This window comes from Ziziphus jujuba, chromosome 9 (genome assembly GCF_031755915.1).
Source record: "Ziziphus jujuba cultivar Dongzao chromosome 9, ASM3175591v1".
Lineage (NCBI taxonomy): Eukaryota > Viridiplantae > Streptophyta > Magnoliopsida > Rosales > Rhamnaceae > Ziziphus > Ziziphus jujuba.
Window position 1 is genome coordinate 8,244,726 of NC_083387.1, and position 23,559 is coordinate 8,268,284.

The 23,559-nt window shown below is 37.4% G+C and overlaps 3 protein-coding genes and 1 pseudogene across 3 annotated transcripts; 2 read left to right on the forward strand and 2 right to left on the reverse strand.

Annotated features, from left to right (window-relative positions):
• Nucleotides 1-203: 203 nt before the first annotated feature.
• Nucleotides 204-5,036, reverse strand: LOC125422686 (probable LRR receptor-like serine/threonine-protein kinase RKF3; annotated as a pseudogene).
• An 8,972-nt stretch (nucleotides 5,037-14,008) lies between these two features.
• Nucleotides 14,009-14,626, forward strand: LOC107426688 (auxin-induced protein 15A-like). Its single transcript, XM_016036930.4, has one exon. The coding sequence runs from the start codon at nucleotides 14,080-14,082 to the stop codon at nucleotides 14,377-14,379; it is 300 nt and encodes a 99-aa protein (XP_015892416.3). The 5' UTR covers nucleotides 14,009-14,079; the 3' UTR covers nucleotides 14,380-14,626.
• Nucleotides 14,627-16,428: 1,802 nt separating this feature from the next.
• On the reverse strand, nucleotides 16,429-17,579 carry LOC107426527 (auxin-induced protein 15A). Its single transcript, XM_016036723.3, has 2 exons — nucleotides 17,455-17,579; nucleotides 16,429-16,717 (listed from the first exon to the last, which is right to left on the reverse strand). The coding sequence occupies exons 1-2, from the start codon at nucleotides 17,577-17,579 to the stop codon at nucleotides 16,429-16,431; spliced, it is 414 nt and encodes a 137-aa protein (XP_015892209.1).
• On the forward strand, nucleotides 16,616-18,301 carry LOC107426689 (auxin-induced protein 15A-like). Its single transcript, XM_025077858.2, has one exon. The coding sequence runs from the start codon at nucleotides 17,804-17,806 to the stop codon at nucleotides 18,101-18,103; it is 300 nt and encodes a 99-aa protein (XP_024933626.1). The 5' UTR covers nucleotides 16,616-17,803; the 3' UTR covers nucleotides 18,104-18,301.
• Nucleotides 18,302-23,559: the final 5,258 nt, after the last annotated feature.

Consider the following 23,559-nt stretch of genomic DNA (forward strand, 5'->3'; position numbering starts at 1 on the left):
ACTCTATAATGCATCTATCTTAATCTTTACAATGAGAGATGCAAAGTCTAGACTCAAAGAACCCTGCAGTGTAAGCCAAGAACCAAACGAAGGGTAAGCATAAAAATTAGTGGAGAGTGAAACAAACACCACCAATTTATCTCTCACGTCAAGTTATACAAACCCCGACTTCCAATATTGGAGCCCGAACTTGCCCCTTCCGACTATGACAGCTCTTCTACTCGGGAACCTAAAGTTCGACTTTCTTCCTTGAGTTCCAAAGAGCGATCACTTTCATATGTATATGAACTATAACCTCTAGGACTCACGACCGTACCCGAGCCGCTAGTGCTCACAGATCTTTCAATGTCACTAAGCTTAGCTACCAGAGGAATTGGCCATTTTGGAGTGGAGGGAATTGACATGTCCGTTTCCAACATTTTCACAGCCTGATCCATTGTTGGCCTAGCATACAACTGCGGATGAGAACAAAGAATTGCAACTAATACATACTTCTCTAAAACCTGAGGTGGACTTTTGTCTGGCATATCATATTCAATGACATCTGAAGCTCTGCCATCATGCACTAATGACCAAGCTCAATCAGTCACAAGGGAGGGTTGATCCTCATTACCAACAAGAAGAGCTTTCTTCCAACTTAGAAGCTCAAGAAGCACAACACCAAAGCTATATACATCACTTGTCTCTGTCAACTGTCCATATAAGGCGTACTTTGGGGCACATATCCCATAGTTCCAGCAACCCTGGTGCTCAAATGTGTCATTCCCTCAGGTGTGAACTTTGCAAGTCCAAAATCCACCACCTTGGCTTCAAACATCTCATCCAAAAGTATATTATTAGCTTTTATGTCTCTGTGGATAATTCAAGGTTGAGCCCCATAATGCAAATAAGCCAATCCTCTTGCGGTCCCCAGTGCAATCTTCTGACAAATTGGCCAACTAAGTTTCTTTGTACACCGTCGTAAAAGAATCACCACAATTCCATCCGACAACTTCAATCATATGTGTTCCAACCAATAACATGCTAAATGTAGCATTATTAATGATAAATTCTAACAAAGTAAGCGATCAAACGGCATTAAAAAATGACAACGTTCAATTTGTTTTTGCTTCAAAAATTACCGAAGTTTCGTCGGTAATTACTGAAACCCCTATGGCAATCACATTTTACCAATTTTTTGGGCCCCAAAAGTCCCCTTACGTGTGTTAAATGAAAACACATGCAACATATGGATTATAAAATGATCTTAAGGAGAGAAAATCCCAAAATCTCTGAAAAATTTCTCAAATTGGCCAAAAAAATACGATGACTGTAGACCTTCGATAATTCCCGAGGAAATCTTCGGTAACCAACACATACCCTATGGAAAAATTACCGACGGTTTCGTCGGTAATTCCTGAGGGTGTACAGTCCATAACATTTTACCAATTTTTTGGGCCCTACAAGTCCCATAACGTGTGTTGAATGCAAAAACATGCAAAATAGGGATTCTAAAATTATGCTAAGGAGAGAAAATCCCAAAATTTCATAAACGTGTCTCAAATTTTACAAAAAAATTGGATGACTGTACCCCCTCGGTAATTCCCGAGGAAACTGTCGGTAACCAACCACATACCCTCTGGAAAAATTACCGACGGTTTCGTCGGTATTTACCGAGGGTGAACAGTCATCATATTTTTTTGCAAAATTTGAGACACGTTTAGGAAATTTTGGGATTTTCTCTCCTTAGCATAATTTTAGAATCCCTATTTTGCATGTTTTCGCATTCAACACACGTTATGGGACTTGTGGGGCCCAAAAAACTTGTAAAATGTGATGGACTGTACACACTCGGTAATTACCGATGAAACCGTCGGTAATTTTTCCAGAGGGTCTGTGTTGGTTATCGACGATTTCCTCGGGAATTACCGAGGGTGAACAGTCATCCAATTTTTTTGCAAAATTTAAGACACTTTTATGAAATTTTGTGATTTTCTCTACTTAGTATAATTTTAGAATCCCTATTTGCCATGTTTTTACATTCAACACACGTTATGGGACTTGTGGGGCCCAAAAAATTGGTAAAATGTTATGGACTGTACACCTTCGGGAATTACCGACGAAACCGTCGGTAATTTTTCCAGAAGGTATTTGTTGGTTACCAACGATTTCCTCGGGAATTACCGAGGGTGAACAGTCATCTAAATTTTTTGAAAAATTTGATACACTTTTATGAAATTTTGGGATTTTCTCTACTTAGTATAATTTTAGAATCCCTATTTGCCATGTTTTTGCATTCAACACACGTTATGGGACTTGTGGGGCCCCAAAAATTGGTAAAAATGTTATGGACTGTACACCCTCGGGAATTACCGACGAAACTGTCGGTAATTTTTCCAGAGGGTATGTGTTGGTTACCGACGATTTCCTCGGGAATTACCGAGGGTGAACAGTCATCCAAATTTTTTGCAAAATTTGATACACTTTTATGAAATTTTGGGATTTTCTCTACTTAGCATAATTTTAGAATCCCTATTTGCCATGTTTTTGCATTCAACACACGTTATGGGACTTGTGGGACCCAAAAAATTGGTAAAATGTTGTGGACTGTACACCCTCGGGAATTACCGACGAAACCGTCGGTAATTTTTCCATAGGGTATGTGTTGGTTACCGACGATTTCCTCGAGAATTATCGAAGGTCTACAGTCATCGTATTTTTTTGGCCAATTTGAGAAATGTTTCAGAGATTTTGGGATTTTCGTTCCTTAGCATAATTTCTCTAAAGGGATTTTCGTGAACAATCAAAAAGGTGTAAATTTGATTTTTCATGGGGGAAAGGAAAAAAGAGGTCGAGCAAGATTTTTAATGGGATTATTTGTGGGTTTTCTCAGGCAAGAAGAAAGAAAGGAAAGCAGAGGTGCAGGAACCCGGAATTATTGGCTTTAAGAATGAGAAAAGGAAAAGTAAAGTAATTTTTTGTTTTAGTAGGGGCAAAATAGGAAGCAAGGGGTAGATAAAAAAAACTTGACGAAGAAGGGGTAAATATCATTAGCCCTCTATTTTTGTGGGTATTGGGCTAAATTCCCCAAATTAAAACTATGATACAATTGAAATGGTTCCAGTCCCAATTTCCCCGGGGCCCAAGACTCAGTCCTAGGACCCAGTCCAAGCCCAAATTTGGGCCCTCAAGAGGCCTCAGGCGCAGGATCAATAACTGAGAACAAAGGCCCAAAATCAGGCTCAATGCGCCATGGCCATGGAACGGAAAGAAGAAAGTTCCCTAGGCAAGCCCTCTCATTTCCCAAGTGTCAGGCTTCTTTCCAAATTGACTTCAACTTGTTCAAAATAATCAAAGTAAGTAACTAGATTCTCATCCAAAAGGGTTACTCAAAATATAAATAAGTCACTCCATCAAAATCTATACATATATATATACTCGTCACAATAGTCTCACCAAAACATATTAGCCAAACATAAATTTATTCTGATAATTTGGTTTAAGATTAGTCCCCTGCACTTGCATCTTCAACTTTTATACTAATTAGTCCTGGATAATTTCTGCTTCCTGAACTTCATAATTTGGTTTGTCTGACATAGGCAAAGAGTGTAGATCAGTTTGTCAACAAGTTGTCTGGCATAGGCAAAGAGTGTGGATCACTTCATTATATGTCATGCACTGAGATCTTATAAAACTTTTGTGTTTTCATCATCCACAGACTATTTGGTTTCCTTGGTCATAAGTTGTGGGTTCTAGTACGTACTTAGTAGAATGACACATTAGGATGTCTATACAAGCTTTTCATGATTATTGAATCTGAATTCTACTTTTTTGGACAGCAAATTTGAGCTTTTGTTAATGTAATAATAATCAATCAACAAGGAAAACAAAAAAGAAAAACTAAAGTGCTGCTAGCCATATGCTGCATGTTCAACTTTATCATAGCAATTTGAATGAGTAATGTGAGGTATCTCAAGAAACCCTCCAAAAAGTGAAAATGGAGTTAAAGCTTTTCAAATGTATTTGATTCTTTAGATGTCCCCTCTCTAACAAACATTTCAATATCCACAACTGAGGGGCTAAATTAAGGAATCAAACTGTTCTGAGCGATGGAAAACACAAACATTTGGAAGTTCAAACTCATGGACATCTAGCCATGTTGCAGCACAGGAAAGTGAGGTTTGCCCTGCACTGAAATTCTTCATGTGCAAATAAAAAGGAAAATCAAGTATAGATTGGATCGTACTCTCTATGAAATTGAAAGAAACTGTTCCAGATGTCTATGAATTCCATTGACCCAATGATCAAAATTATCAAATGGCAGTCCTGAGAAACTAGGAAATGAAAAAAAAAAAAAATGAGAAGAGAACTCTCAGATTTTAATGAACTTTTTAAAATTTAATTTCAATCTTCATTTGAAAGACAATGAAAGAAGATTACATGGGGTTGACATACAAAAAGTTCTGTTCCTGCCCTCAAATTCAAGATTGAAGGGAGTGAAGTTTGGGCCAATAATGATAGAAAGTTCATGTCCTTAGAGCTGGCTTTTTTCACGTCTTCCTCTGGCTCACAAGCTGTGTGTGTAGTTCAAAACTACAAGTGAATCATCAAGTTTTCTTCGTCACCAAGGATGTCAGAAATTTCACTGGATGAATAATCTAGCACGCTTCTCCTGCCTGACACAGCAAGTTCTTGCATGGTTTTAATTGAGAATGCTCTGGGTTTGATCATCTAGAAACCACTGTTTGCATCCACTCTCACTCATTCAACCGAGAAATGAGATTGATGAAGACATATTCACAACTGGAGATTGTTACACCACCCATTGGATAATCATATCCATATTCTTCTTTAGCTTGGCTCAATAAATCTTGGAAAGAAGGCTCTTTAAGAAAAGACAATGGAATAATGAATCGCTTCTTTTGGCTCTCCCTAACATACACTGCAAAATAGCCTTTTGGAACTTCCAAGGCCTTCGGAGATGCATGGTTCCATGTCAATGCAGACTGAAGAACATTTTTTTTGGACTTTGAAATTCCTAAAAACCTAAAAACCATTTTAATATATTGTTTGGGCCAAAATATTAATTTTTCAAATTAATATTTTCAATTCTTTGAAATATTATTTTTGGGAGATTAATTAAATAGCTTTAATTCCATATTGATTGGAGATTGAATGGTCCTGTAATTGTCACATGTATAAATTGAAATTTTGAAGTTGGAGTTTAGGAAAAGTCCCACATCGGAAGCACATGAAGCAACTCCAAGTTCTCTACATATAAAAATAAGAGCTTTATTGGCTTTGAAGGGACCTCTACATACCTCCACAAACAACTACAAGAATATAGACTAATTAGTTTATTCTCTTTAGAATTTGCTTCCTTTAGTTTATTATTGTTAGTTGTTTTTCTAGTTGAAATTTTATTTTAAAAGTCCTTTAATCATTACGGCAATCAAGCCTTAAAAGATTACTTTTTGTTTTCCAATAATCAATACAATCAATTGGCGCACATTTTTCTTTTATTTTTTTTGAACTGTTACAGGTTTGAAGTGGTACGCCCGCAAATCTAAGAGACGATAAATTGTTGGAAAATTTTCAACTTTGTTCCAACATATCTTTTTGGCACGCTCGATGGGACAACACAAATTTTCAATCGAGGACAATGGTTTAGACTTTCTCAAGATCTCTGGAGTCTGACACCCATAACAACAACAAAGAGGAAGAAGCTGCAAGACTTTCGACTTGGCGGAGATGTCAACCCAGGAATCGATCCTTGAGCTATCCCGATATCTGAAAGAAGGTTAAAGGAAAATGGAAAAATATCATGAGACCAGCAATGAATGTTGGAAGGCATTATGGATTTGTTGCGTCAACAATTGCAGGTTACTCAAGCCTCCTCAAGTGGCGTAAGGCCATTTACTGGCCAAGAAGAACAGATGCAGGCCTTTTCAGCCATGCCTGAAGGCAACACGTCAAGGACTGATGCACCAACTGTTCCGGCGAGAACGAATGGAAATGAAGGAAGGATAGTCGTGCCAGAACGACAACCTTATATTCCTCCACTAGTTTGGAATCCAATTCATGGTGGAGGAGTAACTGAAAACCAAGGCCAGAATGTTAGAAATGGCCAAGAAGAACAGATTGTACTGGCCCCTTAAGTCGTACCGCATGTAGTGCGGGCTTTTCAGGCCGCACCTTATGGCATGCTGGCCCGTCAGGCCACAAATAATGTTAACGGAGGAAGGGTAGACTTTCAGCCCCATGCTTTCCCACACATTCGAAATCAAGGTCATGGTGGGGGGCATGCTGAATAATTTGGCCAAAACTTTCTGTATGGCCAAAATGAAGACCATCACCACCAGGCCGACTGCCACGGCCCGGCATGGAGACATGCGTAAAATGTCCGAAATTGGATGAACAATGGCCATGGAATGGATAGGGAGGCCGTCGAGACAATAATCCAGGAAATGATCGGCCCAGCATTCAGAAGAGTTGGTCGACCATCCTACAGAAGGCCTTACTCTGAGGTTATTGATTGGATAAAGTTTCCAAGGGGATTCAGATTTCTTGAATTCACCTTATTTTAGGGTGAAGAGAATCAGTCTACTGTGGAGCACATAGGCCGCTTCACTATCCAGTGTGGAGAAGCTGCAGCCAATGAATTTTTAAAGCTCCATCTGTTTGCTAACTCTTTGACAGGTTCTGCTTTCTCGTGGTACATCAACCTGCAACCCAACTCAATCCATATGTGGCAAGAATTAGAGCAGAAATTCCATGAGCAATTCTATAGGATTGAGCCAGAGATTTCCATGGCTGATTTGTCATATTTGCGTCAGATGGAAAGAGAATCGGCAGAGAACTTTATTGCCCGGTTCAAGAGGGCAAGGATCAGATGTTACTTGGATATACCAGAAAGAGAGTTTGTTAAGCTAGCTCAGAGCGGATTGAGCTACAAGCTTTGGAAGAAGTTTGAGGGGACAGAGTTTCATGATTTATTCGAGTTAATCTCTCGAGCATCTAGATACGAAAGTATTTTGAGGGAAGAATATCAGAGAAAGAACTCATCTCGGGGATCATACTATAGAGACCCAAGTAAGGAGATTTATTCAGTCGAAGCTGAAGACTAAGAGATCAAGGATGCCTCCGCTAAAATCGATGCTGCTAAGGTAGTGGCCACTAGGCCATACGTATGCAAAGCCTTAGCTAGACCAACAAGGAACCAAAGGATTCCTCGATTGATCATGAATATGAAAAAGAATCGGCTCGAGCCGGAGAAGGTTTACAACTTTGACATCTCCAAAGCCGATTAAATTTTTGATCATCTATTGGCCGACAAGGTAATTAAATTACTTGACAGCCATGTTTTACCCACAGCTAAAGAAATTAAAAAGAAACATACTACAAGTGGCATGGCATGTGGACACATCAAACTGTGCACTGTGTGGTATTCCAAAATGCCATTCAAGCACTAAATGACAAGGGTACCGTGAAGTTCCCGAAAAAAGGAAAGGATGTGATGGAGGTTGATAGCAATCCTTTCCCATCGGCTGAAGTGGATATGGTTTTAGCCAATATTTATGAGTTGACCAACCCTAGAGTCAAAGTTGATCTAGGACAACCCTCGTCTGGTAGAGTCTGGAAAAGGGAGAATAGACCAAGGAAGGAGTATTCGGCCAAAAAGGCCGAACCATTTGCTCAGGTGCTTTGTACTCGTTGCAAGCATGAAGTAGACAATGGGAAGAAGCAACCTGTAAAGATATGTGAGCAGAATGTAGTAAAATCACCACCAGAGAATTACAGGCCTCATAGTCCAAAGTTAGTATTCCAACGCCTAGGACCAAAGGTGCGAGATGGGCATTGAAAGCTACACCATCAACACCCGAGGGCACAATTTGACTCCAAGCTTCAAGTTACATTTTTGAAGGATAATCGAACAAGAATGGTTTCTTATAAAATTGAGAAGCCAAGGATGTTCTAGCCACTAATTACAGAAACAGGCGGGTGGTACCATGCGGAATATAAGCATTATCAGCCGTTCACTAGGACTCAGAAAAGATAGATGCAATGACAACATACTGCGGCAAGAAGACTGGCAGAAGAAGTAAAGGCTCATGAGAAGGCTGCTAAAAGAAAGCCAGTGACAATATTAACTCGGTCTGAAAATCAGAAAGATGATAATATATTGAAGGAATTGGAGTCGCACCTTTGCGGTATGGAGGGTAGACCCGAGGTTTGAAGAAGATGGCTGAAGTCACGGCTAAAAAAGCCGTTGTCTCATCAGAAGCCGGCCCTTCCGGAGTAAAAAATCAATTTCTGGTATGGGTAGGAAGCAAAGCGCTGAAGTTATCCCATGCATAAAGAACTTGGATGACGACCTGATAAAAGAAGACATGATTGATTCTTCAACCAATAAGAAGTCTTCGATGGTCAAATTTGAAACTATGGAAGAAGTGGTGGTCAACATATTTTTCGTCCTGCTTTTATCATTTGGATCTCGACCTAGTTAGGAGTGCATGATAGAAAAAGATGGTCGATATGTGGAATAAAGATTATGAGAAAACACCCATGGTACATGAATAGCTTGGCAAAGACCAAATTGTTGAGCCACGAGATTTGGATAGTAAACTTCTACACTGCATTGGTTGTATTTGAATCTTCGATCAAAAGGAAGCTCTCGATTGATCAGCATGCAAGACCAAATAATCTTCAAAGTCTTCAGTAATGGAGGATTTTTCTCTATGCCCTAGCAAGGATTAAGTGTGGTACTCAACCAAGAAGGAAGAAAAGGATATCTGGTCAGCATAGAAAAAGTCTCTGGAGCCTGATCGTCTGTGGAGTAGAAGAAGTCAAAGCAATCTTTGGCCGAATGTCCCTGCAAACCATTTTGAAGGATTTGACGGCCGAGGAGTGTATTAGGTTGGTTGGTGGACAGAGATGGCCTCTTCTTAGGAAAGTAGGCATGGAACCAAAGCTGCAATATCTACAGAGGTCTGGCATGATGCTGTCTATGTTAGCATTGATGACATTGTTGATTCCTCGGTATAGGTTACCAAGAACAGGAGGTCCAAAAGCATAGAGTGAACCAACAACAAGAGCTTCAGCGATGTGAATGTACCCTTTCGTCACTTGCATCAAAGGCATGCAAAAGATGTACCTGCACAACCACAAAAGAAGAAAAGAAAGGTGTTCTTGATTCGAGGGTGGATTGTCTTTGCCTTGGATGTTCTTCAGGAAATGGTTGTAAGAAGCTTCTTGCTTTAGGAAGTTGGCTTCTTCATAACGCAGCATGCTGTCTCGAGATAGAGCAATAATGGACAAAAGTTCGCCATGAGGTCTAAGGCCAAGCAGAACAGCTAGATCCATCAAGGTCGGTGTCATCATTCCAAACTTGAAATAAAAAACATTGGAAACAGAAGACCAAAAGCAAAGTCCAGCTGCAATCAAGCCCTTGTCGCATGGGAGGTCAAGACAGGATAGATGTATCGCCGCATAAATTCTAGATTTCTTCCAAGTATTGCCGTAATAAGGGTCCAATCGATCCACCCATGTAATCCACTCCGGAGGTGTGACTGGCCACGACTTGAAAGGTTTAGAGTCTTCCCACTTAGCCCAATCCAAGGATATTGAGGAAAATAGTAGAACTTTATTCGGGTGAGTTTGGAATGCAACTTCAACTTCACAAGGCATTTTGTCTTTGAATCGGAGGCCAAGGCTAAATTCTTTGTAGAATTGGTTTCTCTCAATCAAAATCCTATCATCAATAGCATTTTTGGTGTGATTGATAGCCTACTTAAGCTGGTCCACATATGACAATTTGTCTTTATTAGTCACCTGCCACATATAAAAAGAATATTTCAATATATATATATATATATATATTTAATATGCTAAATTAAGACCACTAGTACCTTTGACTGTTGAGATGAATCTTGAACCTCATTATTTTTTATTTTACAGCCTTGGTAAAATTGTGTTCTCATCGAGTCGATTACCTGTGAAAAATAAAAATAAAAATAAAAATTCAACGGCTTGAATAAAGTTTAAACAACCATGAAGTGGTGTGCCTTGGGGTGTGTGTTTTTATGCTCCACGTGACCATATATATTAAAAGAAAAAAAAAAAAAAAAAACAAAGCATGAGATATCTGACATACGTAAAAGCTACCACTGTGAAAGCATTCATGCTTTATATTCTATACATTTATATATACATACAGAGTCAAGAGGAGCATGTGTGGCCGGGAAAAGACATGAGGCCACCTTTTCGATATATGTATAATGCAAAAGCCGTGTGTCATTGTGTGAGTTTTTCATGCTGCACATGTACGAGCATATTAAAAAAGGGGAAAACGCATGAGAATGCTGGTGGGTTGGACAAAAGACATGTGGCTACCTTGATATATATATATATATATATATGTGAATCCGTGAGTGGTTAGATGATGTACTGCTGTGCATATATATAAGTATGGAGGATCCTTTACTGGCCGAATGATAGACAGATGGCATTTTGTGCAAGAAGTGCTAAGTGGTGCGTTAAATAGGTTCAAGAAGGGGCAGTTACCAGATAATGTGAGGATGTTCGGTGCACGGTTCAACGGAAGCAGGAGCTTTGCAACGGACTGGGTATGTATGTAGAGTTTGAAACCTGCAAGAGAAAACAAACCACGAAAACTTCATGCGGTTAGCCATACTATTCGGTCTGTAGCTAGGACATTGTTACAGTTGCAAGCATTCAAAAGAATCAAAGACATACTGGCCGAGTGATGGAGGACCTAGCAGTACAATCCGCGATGCGATTCCGCTGCGCCGGTTGCAAAAGGAAAAGGCAGTTGGTTTCAAAGCTGGTTTGAGAGCTGTGGCGGCTTGAGAATGTGGTGTGAATGAACATGGTCGGGGGACTGAAGAGATTTTATTTATAAAGGAAATTAGGGTTAACGGAAGATTTGAAAAGGGAAACAGCTTTATTTGTTGAAAAAAAAAAAAATATGGTGATGTAAAAGGTAATTGTTCAAGGAAGATCTTTCCGATGGCAAGGAATTAGTTCAGTAGGAAAGTTTATGGAATGGTGCCAAATTACGTAAGTTTAGATAAGACTACGTTTTGGCAGCAAGGATTTATGCCAGAAATAGGTTTTTTTTTTTAAGAATAAAATGATTGGGCACCAAAAATATATATATGGATGTAATCTCGAAAGATTTGCCGCAAGAATTGATTGGCAAAATTGGAGGCTTGGTTATTTTCTAAGTGTTTAATATGAAGTATTCCGGGCAAAATGTGTATTTATTGATTTGATATGAGCATATATATATATGTTTGGCCCGTTTATTTGAACATCTGATGGGAACAAAAGATTTCAAAGGGGATGGAAGGAAAGGATTAAATATATATCATGATGCTCTGGTGAAGTGAGTGCCACGGCATACTTGCATATAGAATCATGAGTTTTGGCCTTTGCTGGTTACGTGCATATGGAATGTTTTTTTTTTTAAGGCATGAAGCTATCATAAGGCTATCATCCAAGACCCAAGTTAATACTATATTGCTTTGCAATTTTTGCAAGTAACTACAAAATTACAAAGCAAGGGGGCAATGTTTGGGCCAAAATATTAATTTTTCAAATTAATATTTTTAATTCTTTGAAATATTATTTTTGGAAGATTAATTAAATGACTTTAATTCCACATTGATTGGAGATTAAATGGTCATGTAATTGTCACATGTATAAATTGAAATTTTGAAGTTGGAGTTTAGAAAAAATCCCACATCGGAAACGCATGAAGCAACTCGAAGTTTTCTACATATATAAATAGGAGCTTTATTGGCTTTAAAGGAAACATTTACACACTTCCACAAATAACTACAAGAATATAAACTAATTAGTTTATTCTCTTTAGAATTTGCTTCCTTTAGTTTATTGTTCTTAGTTGTTTTTCTAATTGAAATTTTATTTTAAAAGTCTTTTAATCATTAAGGCAATCGGGTCTTGTAAGATTATTTTTTGTTCTCCAATAATCAATACAATTGTCTGAACCTGCAAATTTAGAAGACGACAGATTGTTGGAAATTTTTCGACTTTGTTGGAAATTTTCCGACTTTGTTCCAACATATATATTTCTTTTAAGAGTATGAACTATAAAAAAGATTTCAGAGGACTTGACAAACAGAAAAAGGCTTTGATGTATTGGTAATGAGAAAACTTGGACTTGTATATATAGATGGAAGGATATAGGGAAAATCTTAAGTTTAGTAAAAGGATGGTAAAGAGAAACTGGAATAGGACCCATCAGGCAGACATGTTGTTATTGGAACAACATGGCTTTGTCTTCCTACTTCCTACGGACCAAGATCACTGAGGAATTCACGGGTAAATGACCAACCTGTGTCTGCATAGATAAACTTCATACCCTACCTCATCCACATTACGGACAAATAACAACACATAAGAAGCCAAAAAAAAAAAAAAAAAAAAAAAAGTAGTTTACAAGAAATCCTGCTTAAAAGATAAGCCTGGTAGTTTATGGACTTGAGTAAGACATGAAGTTACTCTTATACTGACAAGATCAACAGACCAATTGGACCCAATACTAATTTGTGGATCACAGACTCAAGATAGTTACTGAAGCAACTACTGGCTATCATTTCCATATATTTCTTAAAATATAAGTTCAATTACGACTACGCCCAGACAATACTTATATCGTTCAGCTTTCATGTTCCATGGAACCATTTGCTTTCCATTACACTCTTGCATTATGGATGAGCTGGAAGACAAGACCATTTGATGGCTTATGATATGACGAATGCCAATTCCCTCACACCATCAATTCCATACAACATGTCAGGAGGATTTTCTTCAGAGTATTAAAACCAAATGCAAAACCAACTCTTTGAATTCTTAAAAATATAAGTTTTTCTTACAAAAGAGGTGGGACACCATGTTTTGCAACATAACTTTTACTCATATACAACGAGTTAGAAGGCAATCCCATGTGATCATTCTCATGACCAATGTCCCTTGCTGAACGCCATGTATCAAACAAACTCTCAGCACCATTCATTCAATGCAGAATGAAATATCATTCTTACCGTTGGAAAATGTGTATATATGCCATTTTGGTTGCTAAACTAGCAATTCAATTACAAATCATCAAGTCCTTAAGTCTCAGCACTTGCCTTGTTTAACAAGTCCTTCTTCTATGGAGTCAAATGGACTGTAAACAGGAACTGGGATAGGTGCCCATTGGACAGACATGTTCTCATTTTAGCAACGTGGGTTTTTCTTCCTTTTTCTTACTGATCGTCAAGAAGAATTCACATGTAAATGACCAAACTGTATCAGTATAGAGACACATCATACCATACCTTTTTCAGATTACAACCATGAGCCAACAGACAACCCAACGGAAGCAAAGAAAATTTGAGGTGAAGTTTTCTTCTGCTGCAAAATCAACAGACCATTTGGACCCAGTGCCTATTAGTGGATCACATGATCATGATAGTTATTGCAGTAACTACTGGCCGCCATTTCCACATCTACCATTAAATTATAAGCGCAATTAAGATTAATGCCTCAGATAGATTTATTTGGTTCAGCTTTTTTCATAAAAGCCCTTGTTTTTCCATGCCTCTCTTGTATTATTGATGTTGAGTTGGAAGACAAGATTGTTTGATCTCTTCATGAGGCCAACTCTCTCAGTATACCCCAGCCAAATGGCTCTCACCATTCATTCGCATTATATCAGGGAGGATTTCCTGTAGAGTATTGGAAACAAAAGCAACCCCAAATATTTGCATCCCTTGAGACTCAAGTTTTGACTGAGGAGGTGGGGCATCATGTTTTTCCAACATTATTTTTAGTCATGACAAATCAGAAGGCAAACCCATGGGATCACTTTATGAACCCATGTCCCTCACTGGACACCATTCATCAAACAAACTCTCAGCACCACATGTCCCATATACCATTCCAATTATGTATATATACACCATTTTGGTTGCTTAATTAGCAACTCAAATCATCACATCCTCTAGTAGCAAAGCTTACCTTGCTTATCAAGTCTTTTGAATATTCTGTTTTTCTCAGCTCTCAAAGGAAGATATGGATTTCCGTTTGCCTGGTCTTGTTCCTTCTAAGATGCTTAAACGATCTCTTTCAAGCTCAAAGAGAGGACACTCATTTGCAGTTAATGTACCAAAGGGCCATTTGGCAGTTTATGTTGGTGAGACTGAAAGGAAGCGGTTTGTGATTCCTGTTTCAGTCCTTAACCAGTCTTCATTTCAAGACTTGCTAATTCAAGTTGAAGATGAATTTGGATTTGAACATCCAATGGGTGCTCTAACAATTCCCTGCAGAGAAGATGCCTTCATGGATCTTCTTTCTAGCTTGAATGTGTTATGAGAGTAGCAACTAACAGGAATTTTATAAGTAACAATTTTGAAAAGCAGTGATTTCCGATACCATGTTGGACAATTTTTACTTCTCTTTCCTCCGTGGAGTTGGAAAATGGCTCCCGTAAATGAGAAATGTATAGAAAGATGATATCGTGATTGTCATTGCTATTGTAGCCTCTTTTTTATGCATAATCAATATAGAATTTTTTAAGAAAGTTTATATCTTTGTTAACTGTTTGAATTTCTCATCTAAATTGATAATTGATGTACCACCTGTATACCTTTATTAATTTTCTTGTTTATTGAACCTTGATTCAACTTAAATAATTGTATTTTTAGCTTTGGATTAGCATGAAAAAAATTTATACAGCATCAACCATAACTCTGTATTCAAATTATGATAAAAGGGCTTTAAGGACCATCAAAATTTGGATTGTACCTTTAAGACAATGCATGTATATATTATTTTAAGCAAGACAGATTTCACATATCAGATGATCCAAGCACATCTCAGTAAATAGATCTCAGCAATCCATATCTGTTTTAATAACTTTGAAACAGTCCTATTCTAGAGTTTTTTTCAAGAGTGTATAGGTATATGGCATCAGGACATGGAAGACAGAACCATGTTATCTCCCATGAGCCTTGCCGCTCATTAGACCCACATCCAAATGCTTCTAACCCTTCACTACTAATAAGTAATAAAAGTCAAGATATCAGCAGGGTAGCTTTTTAACATATGAGCATTGGGTCCAAAAGCCACACCAAATCTTTGCAACTTTTTTTCAGAACTATTGGAGGTAGGGAATGATGTTTTTCAATTTATTACTTTCTGAATCAAAATGATGAGTTGGTAGATTATCCCTTGTGATCACCTCATGTCTCATGAGCCAGTGTCTCGTAGTTTCCATTATAACTTTCTGGTACTTAATGGTGGTTTGGTTGCTTCTCATCTCTTTAATATCATGTTCCAATTGATAGCTTACTAAGCATTATCATAGTTCCTGATGACTAATTAATTCCAGTTTATAGGAGGTGGCTATAAATGTAATACTTTTGGCCCTCCTCTTTAATATCAACAATTAAGGGGGAGGTAAAGGAAATCAAACTGTTAACTAAGATGAAAACAAAATTCCAACCTCATGTAATCATGTTACAGAGGCAGGAAATGGAAATCTCCCAGTGTTAAGCAGGAAATAGAAACCTCATGTAGTCATGCTACGGCAGCAGGGAATAGAAAATCTCTCAGTTTTATGTTTGGCACAATTAACAACTCCCATCTCTGTCTTTGCCACATAAACCTTTACACGAAGCTCTCCCCTGTTTTGAAATTCCTCAATATACGGAAACAGAATAGTAGAAGATCTAGAGAGAAAACAGAATTAAAGAATATTTTTGCATTGAATTAATGAATAAAAAATACATGGATAACTATACTTATAATAATCAATAATATTCTTCTACATCTTCTGCAAGCTTCTAGATGTTAGAGTTTCTAAAAACATATTCTTGGATCTTTAACTCTTTGACTCCATTAACCAAATGATCATAAATTTCAAATTGCAGTCTAAAAGAAACTAAGAAATGAAAATTTTAAAATGAAAGCTCTTGGTTAAGGATTAAGAGGAAGATATTCCAATCTTCATTTCTGATAGAACAATAAGGAAGTTTGCATGAGTTGACAAATAAAAATTTCTGTTGCCCTTAATTTCAATATTGAATTGAATGGGGTTTGGAACAAAGTGATAAAAGAGTTCGTGTCCTACGAGCTGTCTTTTTTGCATCTTTCTCCTTTAGTTTGCAGGCAATGTATAGCTCAAAACTGTAAGTTGACCAGGCCAACACGGTTTCTTCTCCACCCATCATGAGAGAAATTTCAATGTAGGATCAATCCACGCTCTTCTCCAGTCAGATTCAGCAAGTTCTGCCAACAATCAAAGATTGCTGTCAGAATGATCCTTCATGCAGAAACCATTTTTTGAGTAGATACTGATCTTCGTTTGTGCACCGAGTTTTAGCCGCTTGTGAAAACTGTGATGAATGTTTGTCTCCAATCTCACACATTCAAGCCAGAAACAAGATCCAAGAATACGTTTTCATGGGAGGAGATTGTAACACCACCCATTGGATAATCATATCCATATTCTTCTGCAGCTTGACTTAACAAGTCTTGGAAGGAAGGTTCTTTTGACATGGATACTGGAATTACAAACATCTTCTTTTGACTCTCGCCAACATATACAGCAAAATAGCTTTTTGGGATGTCTAAGCCCTTTGAAGCTACTTGGTTCAATGTGGATGAAGACTCAAGAAGATGTTTCTTAGACTTAGCAATTACAGAGAACCTGAAAACGATGGTTATATATTTGTTTAAGAGGATGAGCTAGAAAAGAGTATTCATATGACTTGACAAAAACAAAAAGGCTTCGATTGATACGGTTATGAGAAAACTTGGACTAGTAATTGTATATATAGGTGGAATGGATATGAGGAAAGTCTTCGGTTCAGTAAATGGGTGTCAAAGAGAAACTGATATAGGGGCCCATTAGACAGACATTTTCTCCTTGGAACACCATGGGTTTGTATTCCTTCTCCCTACTGATTATTATGAAGAATTCACATGTAGCTACCAAACTGTATCTGCATAAACACACATCATACCCTACCTCATCCAGATTACAGAAAATAGACAACCCATAAGAAGCAAAAAATAGGTTTGCTCACAAGAAATCCTACTTGGAAGATAAGCCTGGTAGATTATGGACATGAATAAGACATGAAGTTTTTTGCTGTTGACAAATAAATAACCAGACAAATGGGACCCAATACAAATTTTTGGATCACAAGATCATGATATCTATTGCAGCAACTACCTGCTACCATTCCTACTTCTAATCTTAAATTATAAGATCAATTAAGACTAATGCCTGGGACACCTATATCTGTATCATTTTTCATGTTTCCTAGAAACTTTGCATCTGCATGCAACTCTTGCATTATTGATAATTAGTTGGAAGACAAGACCATCTGATCTCTTCAAGTCACCAACCCTAATAGTAGACCCCATCCAAGAGCCACTCACCAGTCATTCCCTATAACAAAGATGATTTCCTGCAGAGTTTTGGAACTATAACGACACCTAATATTTGCATTCTTGAGAATAAAAGTATACCACAGAGGACATGGGGCAGCATGTTTTTCCAACATATCTCTAAATCATAACAAGTCAGAAGGCAATCCCATGTGATACCTCATGAGCCCATGTCCCTGACTGGAATACCACTTTCCAAACAAATGTTGCAAAAGGAAATACAAGCCATTTCAAATATTTATAAATACATGCTGAATTAGCAATCCAAATCATCACATCTTCAAGTAGCAAAGCTTACCTTTAACAAGTCCTTTGAGTCTATTTTTCTTCAACTTTAGACATGGGTTTCCGTCTGCCTGGTGTAGTTTCTTCTAAGATGCTTAAACGGTCTTTTTCAAGCTCAAAGAAAGGTGACTCAATTGCAGTTGATGTCCCCAAAGGCCATTTGGCAGTTTATGTTGGAGAGACAGAAAAGAAGCGGTTTGTGATTCCTGTTTCAGTCATAAACCAGCCTTCATTTCAAGACTTGCTAATTCAGGCTGAAGAAGAATTTGGATTTGAACATCCAATGGGTGCTCTAACTATTCCCTGTGGAGAAGATACCTTCATTGATGTCATCTCTGGCTTGAATGTGCTATGAGGATGGCAATGTTAATGGACGAACATACAAGGTTAAATTTTGTAGAGCAGAAATTTTGCAATAACATGTTTTGCAATTTTTTTCTTCTCTTTCCTCTGTGGAGTGGTTAAAGGCTCCCGTGGATGAGAAATGTATGGAAAGATATATTACAATTGTTATTGTAACTTTTTTTTTCTTATATATAATCAATTTTGAAATTTCAGGATATTTCCATATCTTTTACAGCCATTTTGATTTTGTCATCCATAATACTAAGTAGAATATCACTTGGTATATATATATATATATATAATATATTTTATAGCAATTTTCTTATTTGTTGAGCCTTGATTCAACTAATTAAATAGAAATTTTAACTGCATATAAGCACAACAAATTTTGAACAAGATCAATCACAATTGTTTAATCAAACTAAGCTAAAAGGGTTCTAAAAACATCGAGTTTGCATTTTGTTTTAAACATATGCAATTATAGTTACCATTTATTAGATTTCTGGTTTAAGTTAAAAACATACAATATAGGTACCATATTGTCCAAAGCATGTTCAAAAATGGGTTTTCAGAAGTCCACATCTATTTATTCTTGAATTTTATTTTTCAATAATATATAGGTAGAGCACCATAAATTGGAAGACAGGACCACGTTATCCCCCATGAGCCTCTGCCTCTCAATTAGGCCCACATCCAAATGCCTCTCACCATTCATTTCTCATAACAAATAGGATATCCAGCACATTTAGTTCATTTCTATGATCATTAGGTCCTAAACCCACTTCAAATCTTTGCAATTTTGAGAACCAAAGATTTCCAAAAGGAGGTATGGAATGACATTTTTCAATTTATTACTTTATGAATCATATTAATGAGTTGGTAGACAATCCCTTGTGATCCCCTCATGGCTCATAATCCAATGTATCTAATTTTCCATTATTACTTTCTCAATCATAGTGACGGTTTCGTCAAGCTTTCATTCTTTTAAAATCAGGTTTCATTGCTTACTAAGCACTATCACAGATCCTAATGACTGATTAATTTCAGTTCTAGGAGGTGGCTATAAATGTAATACTGTTGGTTCTTTCTCTTTAGTAACCACCATTAAAACAGCCGGTAAAAGAAATCAAACTGTTCATAAAGATGAAAACACAAAACATTTGCAACCTCATGTTCCTTTTTTTTTTTTTTTTCTTTTTTTTTTTTCCCCTTGATAGTCTTTGTAATCAACCGTCATTAATTAAAATTGATTAATGTGTTTCAACTAGAGAACATAAATTTTCAACTCCATATGGTCTGCAATCATGTTACAGCAGCAAAATTTAGAAATCTCTCAAATACAATCAGGCAGAAGTGCCAACTCCCGCCTCTGTCTTTTCCGTAGGAACCTGATCATGAAGTTCATATGAAGTTTTCCCTATTGGAAAATTGTTCGTATGCAGAGACTCCATGCAAAGAAAGATAAACTGAAATACTTTCTTAATTTTCAATCTTAAATTTTGACGAAATTGTTACACAACTCTGCCCCCATTAACCCAACATTTCAAAATTTTAAACTAGCAAGTATGGAGATACTAAGAAACAAAAAATATGATAATAAAGCTTTTAGATTAAGTTGAATATATTTAATCGAATTCCAACCTTTTATTCTCACATAACAAGAAACATGTTTACATGGAATAGACAAATACAAAATCCTGCAATCTCCAAATTCAAGAAATATTGGAGTGTGTGAAGTTTGGGCCAGTTAATACTTGAGAGTTCATGTCCTTTTTATCCTGCCCTTTCCACATCTTCCTTCTTTAGATCACAAGCTCTTTGTAGTTCAAACTACAAGAAGATCATCATGTCATCTTCTCCACCCAGTATGTGAGAAATTTCAATGAATGATTCAGTTTTCTTCAACAGTTTGATTCAGAAATTTCTGGTATATGAACTTGAATCCAAAAATCACTATTTGGACATAGAAGTCAAGTTGTCTTTGATGCATCAGTCTTTTAGCCACTTTATGAAAACTGTTTCTTTCTGATGAATGATTGCCTACACTCTCACACATTTAAGTGAGAAATGTGGTCGATGATGGTGTCTTCATGGCAGGACACTGTAACACCACCCATTGGATAATCATATCCATATTCTTCCTCAGATTGACTTAACAAATCTTGGAAGGTTGGCTCTTTCAACAAACATATTGGAACTACGAACCGCTTCTTTTGGCTCTCCCCAGCATACACTGCAAAATAACCTTTTGGAATATCTAAGGCCTTTAGAGACTGAAGAAAATTTTTTTTGGACTTTGAAATTACAGAGAACCTGAAAACCATGGTTATATATTTCTTTTAGAGGATGAGCTAAGGAAAAAAAAAAAAAAATAAATTCCGAGGACTTGACAAAACAAGATAGAATTTGATTTCTAAGAAAGCTTGTGTTTCTCTTGAGCATATAAATCTATATATATATATATAGATGGTAAGGTTATGCAGAATATCTTCTATGGAGTGAAATGGGAGGTAAAAAGGAACTTGGATATGGACCCATTGGACCGACATGTTGTCATTTGAACAATGTGGGTTTGTCTTCTTTCCTCCTACAGATCATCAAGAAGAATTCACATGTAAATAACCAAAATGTATCAGTATAGACACACATCATACCCTAGGCAAACATCAAGAGGCAAAGAAAGTTTGTTTACAATTAAATCCTATTTAAAAGATAAGTCTGTTAGATTATGGACATGGAATAAGAGGTGTAGTTTTCTTCTGCTACAAAATCAACAGGCCAATTGGACCCACTGCTTTTTTGCGGATCATAGTATTATGATAGTTACTGCAGCTACTGCGGGCAGCCATTTCCACACCTCTTATTAAATTATAAACTCAATTAAGATTAATGCCTCGGACAGATTTATTGCAAAATTAAATTACATGTGACTGCCAGCTAGAGTTAAAAAGATAACTTTAAAAGTTAAAAAATATAAATATTGGAAACTAAAAAAAAAGAGTTTGGGGACTTTTTAAATTATTTATACATAAATGAGGAAAAAAAAATTTGTTTCAAATTCTTTATTTTATTAAAGAGAAAAAGTATACTTATTTTTTATTGGCGCAAAAAAAATATATTATTTTGAAGAAAGATTAGACAAAAAATAAATTAATTGAAGAAAAACGCCAATTTACAACGTCAAATTCTTCACCTAAATTTTAAATTTTAAAATTTTTCTTTATTTAGTTAATACACATAGTATATATAGCTACCTATCTAAATATTATTTTGAAGAAAGATCAGACAAAAAAATAATAATAATAATTTGAAGAAAACCGAAAACACCAATTTTCAACGGCTGGATGATCAATCCAAGGACTGTAGGGTTATTATTACTTACGTCATTGGTCAGCCTTGAGAGATCACTTTTTTTTTCCTTTTTTGGTATAAAGCCTTAAAAAAAGATAGTTTGGGTCACTGGTAAAGGTGACAACTAGATCAGTTGATATAGGCCGGTTCACCTGTGTGCTTTCTTCCTCAGCGTCTGGTCCAATGAATAAGCCCAGAGACGAGAAAGCCCAGTCTCTCTTTGTTTTTCAATTGACAAAGGCACGCGTGGCATGTCATTGTCTGATCTTTTACAAGCGCCTGGTCCAATGAATAAGCCCAAGCCCAATTTCAACTGGTAGATGGCCACGTTGCACATACACTTGTCGAGGCACGCTGGTAGTCTACGTGTATATCGTAACCAATACGATATAACACGTGGTGACTGATGTATATATCTTGTCCACTCGCAAGCAGACACAAGCCCTCAGTTGCCATATAGGATATACACGTGTCAAACATGCTGGCTGCCTACATGTATATTATAACAAATAAATAACTTGGCATTTTGCCACAACTGCTGATAATGTGTCATGACACCATGGAAGTTTAGGTGTTCCTTTGGGCCAATAACGAGCTGACACCTCGCACACGCATGCATGTGGTGTGATACGTGGCATGACACGTTGTCCACATGTATACCGCAGTCCAATCCTAAGCTGACACATGGCTATGGGTGCCACATCATACCTACACGTGTCAAACTCGCTGGCTGCCTACGTGTACATTATAACAAATACATAACTTACACTTGGCATTTTGCCACATCCGCTGACCACGTGTCTTGACACCGTGGAAGCTTAGGTCTCCTTTAGGCCAATAATGAGCTGACACCTCGCACACGCATGCCATGTGGTGTGATACGTGGCATGGCATGATCTTGTCCACGTGTATACTGCAGTCCAATCCTAGACTGACACATGGCTTTGGAGCCACATCATTTGTACACGTGTCGAACACGCTGGCTGCCTACAAGTACTTTATAACAAATAAATAACTTACACTTCACATTTTGCCACATCTGCTTACACACGTGTCATGACAGGGGGAAGCCTAGGTATTCATTTGGGCCGATAACGGGCTGACATCTTGCACACACATGCCATGTGGGGTGATAAGTGGCATGACACGTTGTGGTCACGTCTATGCCGCAGTCTAATCGCATGCTGACACATGGCCTCGGGTGCCACATCATTTGTACACGTGTCAGACATGCTGGCTGCCTACATGTTCGTTATAACAAAATAGACAACTTACACTTGGCATGTTGCCACATCTGCTGACCAAGTGTCATGACATCGTGGAAGCTTAGGTGTTCATGAACCTAAGCTTGGCACCATGACTTGGAAGACAGGTATGGCACCATGAATTGGAAGACAGCACCATGTGATATCCCATGAACCTCTCTGCTCTCAGTAGATCCACATCCTAGTGTCTATCACGCACCATTCACTTCTAATAATAGACAGGATATTTGTAGACTTGGTCTTCGATCACCATTCACCATTGGGTCCAAAAGCCACACCAAATCTTTGCAACTTTGAGAACCAAAGATTTCCAAATGGAAGTAAGGAATTATGTTTTTCCATTTCTACTTCATGAATCATAATGATGAGTTGGTAGACAATACCTTGTGATCCCCTCTCGGCTTATGAGCCAGTGTCTCTTGTTTTTTCCGTTATTACTTTTCGAATCATAATGATGGTTTGGTTCCTTTTATCGAACTGTCATCTCTTTAAATTCAGGTTCAAATTGTAGCTTCCTAAATGCTATTAATACAGTTGGTCCTTCTCTTCATTCATCACAATTAAAGGGGTTGGTAAAGGTAATCAAACTGTTCATAAGGATCAAAATACAATCATTTCCAACCTCATGCCAGGAAAAAGAACTCTCTCAGTATTAAATCTGGGACACTACCCCCATCTTTGTCTTTGCCAAATAGACCTTCCTGAAGTTCACATGAGCTGGCCCTGTTTTGAAATTGTCCAAGATAAGGAAACATAATGGTGGAGGATCTAGATAGAAAAGAGAATTGAAGAATATTTATGTAATATGCAAATGAATTACAGATCCGTGGATAAGAGCATCTAGACTAAT